The sequence below is a fragment of the Corythoichthys intestinalis genome, chromosome 12 (genome assembly GCF_030265065.1).
Source record: "Corythoichthys intestinalis isolate RoL2023-P3 chromosome 12, ASM3026506v1, whole genome shotgun sequence".
NCBI classification, from domain to species: Eukaryota; Metazoa; Chordata; class Actinopteri; order Syngnathiformes; family Syngnathidae; genus Corythoichthys; species Corythoichthys intestinalis.
Window position 1 is genome coordinate 15047968 of NC_080406.1, and position 12971 is coordinate 15060938.

Below are 12971 nucleotides of genomic sequence, written 5' to 3' on the forward strand. Positions count from 1 at the left end.
GGCCTCTACAACAGTAACAAAACTTTGCATACAGGCAAAACAGGAGTGGAAACAAACGCACACATCCCAATTCACCGACACCGTGCCAAAAACATTATTAATAGGCCCGATAATATCTAATGTAATCGGATTTATTGGGATGACGTCATAATTCCTATTATCGGACCGATAATTATCGTGCACCTCTAGTCATTTTGCATATAATTCTTTATACTTGTGATATCTACCGTAGCATTATGTGAGCGTAGTTTGTAGCCGCTGTCGGCCGCAGTCAGGTATTATTGGTTTCTTATCTACTGGCATGAGTTGAGCCAGAGCCGTGAGTTGACCATGATGTTTATTCTCGGTCCGTTCCTCATTGCGTCCCGAAGACCGCGCTGACTGTGCTTTTGTTCCGCTTTACTTGGCATATTTCAATCATCGGAATTTGGATGTTTGTGAATCTTTCTTGAATATTTCACAGCCAAATCGCGAATAATCTAAGAATCAGAAATTTTACACACCTCTAATATATAGTATGTGTTATACTGTACCGGTTTAACAAATTATTCATATTTTAAGAATAAAATGTTTTTGAAATCCAAAGCAAACCAATCAGAGGTTCATGAAAGTCATACAAATCAATGCATTTGACTGTAGCATCTTCTACTCTGGCAAAAAAAAATTGTGAATTGGAATGATAACTAACAAAAAAATGATTTTTGTCTTCAAACTTCTTAAACCCTCGAATTGGGGCTGACAGCCCTGTGGTGTGAGCTGAGATCCTGTAAGCATTCTCGATGTAGTGCTTGGGAGGCCAAAACCTCCACGGAATGGGGGTATGGAAACAATGAAAGCACGATTAATAGTGGTTTCTTGCATTCTCACGCCATCCTAAAACAGCCAGTCATGAATCAAGACGAAACCTAGTTACTGGAAATCCTGGTAACTTACAGAATTCCCAGGCTACATCTCCACAAGAGTGGGCTTTCCCCTGTACGCCTACCTCCAGGGAGCCATCAGGACACAACAAGTCGCTCTTTATTTCTGTTCCATTTGTATCATGTGTTTGGGGTTGTACGTACATGTTTCAGATATCCCAAACACTAGTGCACGAGGCTGTGTTACCACATCGTCTCTGATTGTTAACAGGCCCTGGATGTTTTCAATGGGCCTTTTTTTCGTCTTTCTTTTAACACAAATATGTCAGCAGCAGCGAGCCACAAGGCTTTCAAAAACATCCAGCTAGGCCTCATAAAGTCACGCTACAAAGTCTACAACCATAAATAGCTGGTCGAACACTATCGGTTCTTCAAATCTCCCGCGTGTCAGCCGCGTTTGTTCTTTTTTTTCCCCCACTCGACAATTTTTCAAAATCCTAGTCTGAGGTTTCAGACATGTCCTAACTTGAGCACCCATCCATGGCTGGTGATTTGACCAGATAGCAGTATTGCGATAGGAAATACTGAACATCTCCTGAAAAGGAGGTGGCAGTGTTATTTTAACCCATTTTGAAGCCTTATTACACATATTTAGGAATGTTTTTTTTTTTTTTTTTTATTAATTACAATTTGACAGGCTTTTAACAACACTCTTTTCTTTGACCCAGTTAAATAACACTTTCAAGATTTTCACACAATAGCAGTTTAAATTTCAGTCCTTTGCATTGTTACTGTATATACATTATTCTGAAATGTTGTGAACATCAACTTGTCATGGACTGATTTTCACATACTGGAGCAGTCGTGCAGTATTGCACGTGTCGCATTATCACTATTGTTGGTCTCCTGTGTCTGACATTGTCTAAAAGATGGCATATCCTGTATAATTTAGTGACAAATTGTTACTTTTGGGCTATTTTTAAAGTACTAGCAATATACTTGCCTTGGTAAAAATATCACTTTGCAATAATTTTGCTTTTTAAAATCTCAATCTTGATTTGAAGAAAAAAAAAAACTACAGTGGTACCTCTACATACGCAGTTTAGTGGTTCCAGGACCATGTTTGCAAGTCGAAATGCTTGTACAGTGGGGCAAATTTATTCAATCACCAATTGTGCAAGTTCTCCAACTTGAAACGATTAGAGAGGCCTGTAATTGTCAACATGGGTAAACCTCAACCATGAGAGACAGAATGTGGAAAAAAAAACAGAAAATCACATTGTTTGATTTTTAAATTTATTTCCAAGTTAGAGTGGAAAATAAGTATTTGGTCACCTACAAACAAGCAAGATTTCTGGCTGTCATAGAGGTCTAACTTTTTCTAACGAGGTGTAACGAGGCTTCACTCGTTACCTGTATTAATGGCACCTGTTTTAACTCATTATGGGTATAAAAGACACCTGTCCACCATCTCAGTCATTCACACTCCAAACTCCACTATGGCCAAGACCAAAAAGCTGTCGAAGGACACCAGAGACAAAATTGTAGACCTGCACCGGGCTGGGAAGACTGAATCTGCAATAGGTGAAACGCTTGGTGTAAAGAAATCAACTGTGGGAGCAATTATTAGAAAATGGAAGACATACAAGACCACTGATAATCTCCCTCGATCTGGTGCTCCATGCAAGATCTCACCCCGTGGCGTCAAAATGATAACAAGAACGGTGAGCAAAAATCCCAGAACCACACAGGGGGACCTAGTGAATGACCTACAGAGAGCTGGGACCACAGTAACAAAGGCTACTATTATTAGCACAATGTGCCGCCAGGGACTCAAATTCTGCACTGTCAGATGTGTCCCCCCGCTAAAGCCAGTACACGTCCAGGCCCGTCTGCGGTTAGCCAGAGAGCATTTGGATGATCCAGAAGAGGACTGGGACAATGTGTTATGGTCAGATGAAACCAAAATAGAACTTTTTGGTAGAAACACAGGTTCTCGTGTTTGGAGGAGAAAGAATACTGAATTGCATCCAAAGAACACCATACCCCCTGTGAAGCATGGGGGTGGAAACATCATGCTTTGGGGCTGTTTTTCTGCAAAGGGACCAGGACGACTGATCTGTGTAAAGGAAAGAATGAAATGTGCCATGTATCGAGAGATTTTGAGTGAAAATCTCCTTCCATCAGCAAGGGCATTGAAGATGAGACGTGGCTGGGTCTTTCAGCATGACAATGATCCCAAACACACAGCCAGGGCAACAAAGGAGTTGCTTTGTAGGAAGCATTTCAAGGTCCTGGAGTGGCCTAGCCAGTTCCCAGATCTCAAACCCATAGAAAATCTTTTTTTCCACATTCTGTCTTTCATGGTTGAGGTTTATCCATCTTGACAATTACAGGCCTCACTAATATTTTCAAGTGGGAGAACTTGCACAATTAGTGGTTGACTAAATACTTATTTGCCCCACTGTATGTCCAGCAGAATTTTCCCATAGGAATATATTATAATTCCATTAGTTTGTTCAACAGCTCAAAAACCTACCCTAAATCCTTAATAAATACTGCTAGTACTATTACAAATGGCAATTACACATAGCAAAAGAAATAAACTGTAAATACAAATCGGAATTATAATACAATAAAAATAATAATTGCTGTAATAATGTAACAAATTGGGTTCTAATGTGGCGAATGTGTTTTGCGTGCTGTACCTGAACGCACCGCCTGGCTGAGAGAGAAAGGTGTGGCGGAGATTATACTTTCTCTTTTAATGTGCTTGTGTTTTTGGCGTCAACTGCGGCGGACCGTAGGCGTGTTGTGTTGCACAAGTTCTGAAATAAATGGTTAAAAACCTGAAGAAGCTGTCGATTTCTTTGGCGATGTTACTACAATAATAATTGTCATCTTAACTTATAAAGACTGGCAAACGGAGGTTGGAGGAGGACCGTCAGGATCGTAGACATTCTACGGCTGTACTGTCGAGCCTGTTCAAAGAGTGCATACCACGCTCATAATCTTTTATCATTTCCATCTTCATTTCAATGGTAAGTCACCTTTTTTTCCGTTTTTTCACCACATACAATAATCTTCTTGGAACCCGTGTTGATTTCTCTCACAGGAAAATTCGCCGTGCGTAAGTCTTGCGGGAAAACAAAGAAACTGCGGCGCGTTCACAGATCATCGTATTTCGAGCACTTCGTCAGATGTAGAAACAAATGGCGAGTCAAATTTTTCGTCGAATGTCAAAAAGAGGCGATCGTAGGTCGAGGTACCACTGTAATGTCAAATTTGGATTTAACACCCCAAAACTACATAAGAGTTGAATGTGAATATAACAATTTTTCTTGACCAGTGCAATATGTTGATGTTAAATTCCAGTTCACAGGATCTTGAACCTTTAGACTTCCAGACACTAAATAAATAAGTAAATACTGCATGTAACAGTAAGAAAAAAATTCTGTACCTGCAGGCCAGCCATTTTTGCATAAATAAATGAATAAAATTGCATATGTTAAACAGATCTGATTTCCATATACTTCAGTAAAAATAAGAACAATTATTGACAAACTGGCAATGATCATTTTTCAGTGTGTTCAATAGGATTTACAAACAATATGAAAAATATGAACGGCGAAAAATGTTGAGTTGTTTTCCTTTCCCACAGTGTCACCAAGCATTAAAACTGTGCTGCATTTAACATAAAACTTGATTAGGGATATGTGAGCTGCACAATGAGGGCTGCATTTTGTCCTGAGACCAAATAGAGCTAAGTAAATGGATAGCCACATTTACTAGTAATGGTTATGTAAGCAAAAAGGACAAACAATCTCCCTGTAAGTCGAATCCGTGTGCCATTAATGCGTTTTTTTCTTGAACCGCTCGCCCAGCAAAAGTAGGCAAGGAGAGTGATAGTCACCTAGGCAATTTCAGAAGTTCATTACAGAGAAACACACAATATATGAGCGCACTCGCAAGCAGCTTCAACTACAACTCAGGTCCAAGGGATTGACTTATACAGTTCAAAACCAATTGCTGCTCGACATCACTCATTAGACCACACCCCTTAAAGTAACCCTGGATTTAACTGTAATTACATCGCCCGAACATTGGCGAAAAGGTGCGACGTGAACGCTAGCTCTGAGAAGGTATTCAGTACAGGAGGGAACATATTGATTGTCACAAAGTTTACAGATTAGCATTAAAGCCTGATACTGTAGACAAACTTATTTTTCTGGCCTGTAACCTTTAAAGCAATGGCTGTCTTGTTTGTTTATTTCTAACATTTTTAAAACTGAAAATTTTCTTTTGTGTATTTATTTTGTTGATATTGTCAGACACCTTAAGAGAAAAAAGGCTAATATGTTACTGAGTGTAAATCCAAATTAGTTTCTCTATTTATGGTTATTTAATTTTTGGGATTGCATGTCTACCTCAGTTTTTGTGCAGTGTTGTGCATTTTGATTACCTCATGTGCAATGTACTGCATTTTGTTAACTTTTAATGTGTGCAATGTTCCTCATATATGCTGTATAATAGTTTGTCACATTGCATCTTTGTTCTAACATTAAAGACTGATTAAAACAACACTTGGTAACTTTTCAGTTTTAGTCGATTTTAGCGACGCTGGTTAGCGACGCCGTTGGACGAAAGCAGTAGTGTTTTGCCTTAAGGAAGACTGCGTTTCGCATGAGGACCAGTGCTGTGTTTCCTATGAGGACCATCGCACAATCGCATAGTGTCGTAAACTTATGATGGTCGCCTGCAGATGGATTAAACAACATTTCTGTTTCCAGCAGCTGTGTGAAGGATGAAAAATAATAAGGTAATGAATACTGTTGTGGCTAAACAATAGCATATGACGGTTAGCAACCGTGTGGCTTAGTGTCAGGGTCTCTGCAGGGTTCAACAAGGAAGGATGAAAAGTAATAAGGTAATGAATCCAGTTCAGGCTAAACAATAGCATATGACGGTTAGCAACCGTTTGGCTTATTGTCAGGGTCTCTGCAGAAAAACTTTCAAAAGATTTGAAGGAAAATTGGAGGCCCGGAATTACATAACACGTATATGAATTCATTCCCAGCTTGTTCCCATTGTGAAACAGTAAGCACGAAGTACTACTACTTGTAGTCGTAGTAGTGAAGTATTAAAATAACATCAATAGATTTTTAAGACCTTTCAAAATTGTATTTAAGACCTTTATTGAGATTTTAGGACAAACTTTGACATCTTAAGTCCTTAAAATGAAATGATTGGATTCAAGACTTTTCCAGCCTTTTTAAGACCCCGCGGATACCCTGTACTGGCGTGGGGGCGGGGCGTCAAGCCAGCGAGTGAAAGCCGGGCCAATGTTTATTCTGTATATCCTGGTAGCCGCACTTGCTTTTTCCTCCTCAGACAAAACTTTTTGTCTTTGTTACTCTACCATCTTTGCAGAATTCGCGCGTTAGCATCGACTTCCGTCTTTATAATGAATGGGGAAAGAGGGAAGTGACATATACCGTAAAGCAGTCTGCACATTTGTAGTTTTTTTTTTGTGTGTGGCAGTGTACCTGCCACTCTCCTCAAAGTTAATTAGTGCTGGTGAAAGCAATATATACCGCTTCAAAATATAAAGGCGATATCATTCAACTAGTTTTCAGTGGACATATCTTCACAAATGTTATGAAAATATTTTATAAAGGTTGAAAAGTTAAAGAGTGTTGCACCTGGTTTTGTCAACTTTCACTTCAGGGCAAAAATCTGACTTCAAATTTGAAAGAAAAAAGATGAGATTATTAGCGATATCGACTGATCTTTTTTTTTTTATCGTGATAACAATTTTTGTCATATCGCCCACATATACACTATACAGCTGCAGGTATCGATTATTTTAGTAGTCGATTCATCGATGAACTAGTTTGTCGAATAATCGGGTAATCGGATAAGTAACATTAAAAATTAAAATACCTGGGCTGAGCCTCAAACGGTATAAAAAACAAATAAGGATCTATGTACAACAAAAGAACAACTGGCTAACTTACATTGCAAAAGTCCGCTAGCTTAAATGCTATAAAACGTTAACTTTTTTTTTTTTTTTTTTTTTTTTTAACAATACTCTTAACAAATGGTTCAGACACATATTCCCACAAAAAAACGGCTAAATATACCCGTTGACTAAATTACGAATGCATTAAGAAAACATTATTGAACATTATTATTGCAAACACTTTCAAAATAAACCATGACAACGCCACAATAATTAAACGAATACTCAAAGCAGCAAAATTTAATTCAAATCTTTTTTCTAATCGAATACTGGAGTTAACCGATTAATCGTTGCAGCACTAATATACTACAACATATCTGTGTGATTGAATGACTGCCGTACTATTAAATTTCCCTTCCGAGTATTTTTTCCCCTTTGCTTTTACCTTTACCTCTACATTGCGTTGTAATGTGTATTTACAAAAAATACCAGTTTTCTTTATCAAATGTGTTTGGGTTTTTTGGGGGGGGGGGGGGTTCTGAAACAGACTAACAGCATTTCAATTTATTTCAATGGGGAAAATGTTTTGAACTTCACTACAAGAAAATTTTGTTTTGTGCTTGGCACACAACAGTTTAAAAAGCCAAAATACCAATGTACTCGGGTGCTACAGCACTGAGAACATGCCACACAGTGAAACCTGTTTTTCACAGAGCCAAAAAGTGCATAAGAATTAATCTAAGTAAACAGTGTTTTATGCTGCGTTGCAATTGCATCTTTTGGAAAGCTCATGGTTTGCATGAAATAGCAAAATATATACATGTTGTGGAGACAAAACATTTATACGCTAGCAATGACACAACAGTGACAGTTGAATGGTGCAGCTGGAGCAATAGAAACAGGTGAAAGGTTGTGGGAACAGGCAGCACCGGAATGTCACTACACCTGTGAAGAAGTGACAAGGTGTCCATTCATACCGGAAACATCTTGGCTATAGTCTACATTGTTTCTTGTCTTCCATCATGGAATCAGAACTAAATGACTGATTACAAATAAGTGAAAGAGCTGACTGACTTTATCGTAGTACTATTACTTTACATCAGTGCATCATTAAATATAAAGATTTGCAGATAAATACTGGTTTCCGAAACTATTATTCCCATTATTTTTTATCAATAAAAGAACAACCAAATAGTGCATGTAAATATTTATAAAAGGCATGCACCTAAACGAAAATTTTCAGCCGAAATTGAAAATGAAACTAAAGACGAGAACAGCAGCAGTGAAATACATAATAATACATTTCTTTTTTTAATTTAAAATTATTTACCTTGACCATTTGCGTGTTTGGTTTTGCTTCTTTGGAAATATATTGGTACGTTTGAATCAAAACAATCAAATCAAACCATGAATTAGTGAAGTATGTAGTACGTGAAGAGCATATGCACTAATGGGAAAGAATTGCTGGTAGGGCACCCCTTGAAATTACATAAGAAACACTGACTTATTTTGCCTCCTACATTCCAATGCCTGCGATTGACCACGTTTGCGCACATATACAGGGTGTCACCCAAAAATGTATTGACCCTTTTGCAGCTAATAACTTGGCATGTTCACACTTGAACTGCATTTTCATATTTTCAGTGGCATTTAAGAATGAATTTTCTTTCTTCAAAGTTTAGTCATGCTGCTACCATCATTGATTCAATGGGTTTAATCTACAAAAAAATCCATAGACAATTTGGTTACCAACGGCTAAAGAGTGTAGGCCTATACAATATTTTTAGGACACCCTGTACATCACAGCGATGATGCTAAAGCAATGTGTCATGCCCTAAAAGCCATATAATTGAGAAAGAGAGTTGAGAAACAATAACAAATGTGTCTGCATTGATGTGGACTTTAGGTCATGTGATGTTGGTCTTTTGACAGTGAACTAGTGGAAGCTATTTGCAGCCATTCAGCTGGTTACAGCCAAACCATCGATTATGTTTACATTTACGATACACGCACAAATGTCAGATTCCTGGCGTTACAATTGCATGGTGGTAAGTTTGATAAGTGTTGGAGTCTCACTTTCAGTGATTTTGAATCATCGCTACAGATCGCTACCTCCAAGAAAAAAATGTCTTCCCTTTGTACTGTAGGTTGCCAGGGGAAAGCCATTAATGCAAAATGTTTTTGAAAACCTTGGCTCTGTGATCCCAAGAGATTTAAAAAAAAAAAATCCTTGTCGGAGTGCATACAAAACAAAGAATTTACCTTTGAAATAGCTTTTGACCCGCAAGTATCCTACACTGAGTCGTAGGACGGACAGTTTGTCCAGGCAGGAACGAACGTCCTCGGAAAATGGCAGCAGGTCCGTAAGCCGGTCCAGCTCCCCATTCAGCCGGTCCCGGTGGCGCTTGGAGGGGTTGGATTTGATGACTTCATTCCCATCCTTAACCCTTTTTCTGTGGATAAAGAAAAGAACAAAATTATGTTATCTGTAATATTCGGAATCCGATTCATTTATTAATGCACATACATAATTGGTGGAATTTATATCCGGTACAACAAAGTAAGGTTACATCAGGGCGATAATTGGTCGAATGTTCCGATGGCTATGGTGCAATACTGTTTATAAATCTGACCGACTTAGCTAGCAAAGACCTTTAGCGTCACTCAGAAAGCATGAGAATGAACTGTTGATCAGCAGTTTCTGTACATAAATTTTTTTATACCGCTGCATAAAGGTCAAAATCATGTCATGTTTTTGAAACATATGCATTTATTTGCAACACACACAAAAAAATAACAGCAACCAGGACTCGTACATGGTCTAAATCAATGGTTCTCAACGTGGGTTCGATCGAACCCCAGGGGTTGGGTGACAAAGTGTCAGGGGTTCGGCAACAAAGACACGCAAGGCCCCGTTTTCATTCGCTGACTAAGTCTATGCAAAGTGATGTTTTAGACCAGGTTTTGGATTGCTTTGCCCCTATTCACTCACCCCAACCCAGTCAATGGCAACTAATGAAGTTACAAGTAAGTGACCCAAACATGCACCAAAACCAACAGGAAATGACTCGAAATCAACAGGTAATAATGTGGAAAACCCCCAAAATGTACAGGAATTGATCCATAAGTATCCCAAAATAACAAAGAAGTGACCTTAAATGAACTCTTACGCTTTCCATTGACAACAATTGACGTCCAATTCACTTAAACAGGAAAGACTGGCTGTGAATGCTCATGTTGTACTCCCAAAGACGGCACTAGACGCCCAATCCATTTTTACTGGGAGTGGCAAATCATTTTTATAGTGGATACCGAGAATGACAGCCAGTGAGTTAAATTGATTGGTCCAAAATACACTGGTCCAGCCCACATGAGCTCTAAATGCCTACATGTGGCCTGCAAAACAAAATGAGTTTGACACCCTTGCTTTATTCCATTTCTTTCAATTGCTAGATCTCCATCTGATTGTATTAGAAACTGGTTTGCTCAGTGGAAGGTTGACTGTATAACAGACCAATGGGCAGTGTGGACTCAAATTTTGATCCGTTTCAAAAAACATGCTGTTAAATGTGAATAAATTTGAATAGGAATTCGCTTAGATATTAGCTTGCTAGCTTAGCTATAAATGTATTGTATTTGAAATGTAATTCCGAAGTGTTCGGTGGATATTAAGTGAAACTCATGGGTTTCGGTACCTTTAGCAAAGTTAAGAACCACTGGTCTAAATCCTTATAGATGTAAGGATGTTTTTTCAATAGATGATTTACTGTAGGTTATTTTGGAATGTCTGAAAACTTAGAAAAAGAAAACAATTACTATTGAACATTGCCATTAGCATCCGATTTGCTGGTACCTCTGTCCTTCTTCCCTTCCTTTAACATAGCCACTCATCATTCTACCAGTTACTATAAAGCCAACATCGTCTGACCTATTTAAAACTTCCCTCAGCTGTCGCCTATAAAGAGGTGTCCAAATGCCAAGTTCTTGCACTTGACTCCCAAATCAGGCACACATGCACTGGGTGGAGAATAGCAGCCACAGGAAGGTCTTGAGTGGCAAGGGCTGCCACAGTTAGAGCTATGATGATGCAACATGTTTTACAAAAATAGCCGGTTGTTCACACCGAGGTTTAATTGAATGTTTACAGCACAGATTTGTTATATTTTTTCTTGCAATGATATAAAATGAATGCTCAAGTGGAAGTTAAAAAGCCTTTCCAAGAAAAACTACTGTTTTGGCTTAACTCTCCTTGGTTGATTTTGAAATAGTACGGTGAGTTAGCCTCTTTTTTTTTTCACCCCTTATTTGTGCGGAAGTTCAAATTATATTTTGTCATTCACTTAACAAACGGGCATGCCCTATAAAAAGGCTGTTTGCCTTGATGAAAATCGAGCCCTGTAACTATATTATTTCTTTCTATAAAGACTATTTAGATGAAGTGAGAAAAAGAAATGCATTTCTTTTCGTAAACAGAAGTTAAATAAAATAAATTTTCTTCATTTTTTTTGTTTGGTTTGGCTGCTTGGTTATCAAGTATGCAAGATATGTACCCAATGTTTTCTTATGAGGGAACATTTTTTTCCATGAAACGAAACTTTTAGATCCTCTCTCTGTGATTGTTTGCATTTTGATGCGTACCGTAATTTCCGGACTACAAGCCGCTACTTTTTTCCCTCATTTTGAGTCCTGCGGCGTGTGCAATGATGCGGCCAATTTGTGTATTTTTCTGACGGCCGTCAGGGGCGCTCGAGCATGGAATGTGGGAGTGAGACACGTGGAAAATATGTGTCGAGGAAGACGCTAGTTTGCACAATTACCGGTGGTTAAACTTTGTGCGTTGTGCATGAATAGAGCAGGCGGACCCTCGTCGTTGTTGTGCATGAGTAGAATAAGCAGACCCGCATCATGGAAAACGCTAGAAGAAATTAAACTGGCCATCAGAGTTATATGTTAAGCTTGGATGACTAGCGGCGAGAGATCGTTTGCCAAGACTCGCCGCATGCGAACAGCAGCTTTTGCACAGGTATGCCGGGGGAGCCTGGCAGCCTAAAGCGATGCGAAAGAAGTCCGCCATCACCAACGGGCTTCGAGGGGCCAGTCTGCTGAGTGACGAGGAGGACGGCACGGGCTCAGGAGCGAACTTGCCTCATTATGAGAGACATTGAAGGCGACAGCGAAGGAGAGACTGAGTAGGTGCGAGGCGAAGTGTATCTGAGCGTCTTCATATCCGACACTGAGGGTGAAGACTTCCATGGTTTGAGTGCACAGGAGGAAGATGAAGATTGCTAACAAAGACTTTTATGTTTTTAATAACCAGCCTAGTTAGAGATGTACCGCGTGTTGTTGCTATGTAACTTCCGTGTCGCTGCTATATAAATGCCGTGTTTGCTGGCGCTGTTTGAAACGAAAAGTTAAGGTGTGTCATTAAAATTTTGAAAACTCCGTGCATTTCTTTGTCAATACCTCTTGTTACTAAGTGGGCACACGCGGCTTATAGGCAGGAGAGGCTTATGTATGTACAAAATGGTTTTTCCTTTAAAAATGTACTCGGTGAGGCTTGTAATCAGGGGCGCCCAATCGTCCAGAAATTACAGTATTTGTGAAAATGCATTCAAACAGAATGATATTTGAAAAAACATTTAAGGGAAGGAAGTGACACAGTTACAGTTACACGCTGTAAACAAGGGAATGGAGTGAATCATAGAGCTATCACTTCTTTTACATGTGAAGTTGCTTGTAAAGCTTACACAAGAAAATGTCTTCATCAAGAAATGTGTATTTCTGTAGGAATTGCGAAAAATCATTTTAAATGTCCAGGTCAGCTCTACATCAAGCTACTGACCAGATTTTTCGTTTCCTGATAATGTTTATACTTGTTCTTTATCACAAACTCTTTCCTATTGCTGAACACTTTCAAGGATCCTGTTAAATAGAAGTCAAAATCACACAGACATGTGCCGATTACTGGTTTCAAGGTATACCGTGGTACGAAAACCTCACGGTTTCAAAACCGTTTTTTTCCCCCGTCACACCGTCCCTAAGGTATTAGCTATTTTTTATGTCCCCGATATGCAGGAAGAAATCCCCCCGCCCCCACACCGGTTGTTGCACAGTGTCAGTGAGTCAGCTGTGCTACATGATGGCTGGAG

At 39.1% G+C, this 12971-nt stretch overlaps 1 protein-coding gene across 1 annotated transcript in view; it reads right to left on the bottom strand.

Annotated features, from left to right (window-relative positions):
* The window catches only part of LOC130926739 (aryl hydrocarbon receptor-like), a 68757-nt gene that overhangs the window by 36008 nt on the left and 19778 nt on the right, over positions 1–12971 (bottom strand). Inside the window, exon 2 of the mRNA XM_057851873.1 lies at positions 9085–9275. Within this exon, the coding sequence (XP_057707856.1) occupies positions 9085–9275 (191 nt within the window). The remainder of the gene's footprint in view (positions 1–9084; positions 9276–12971) is intronic.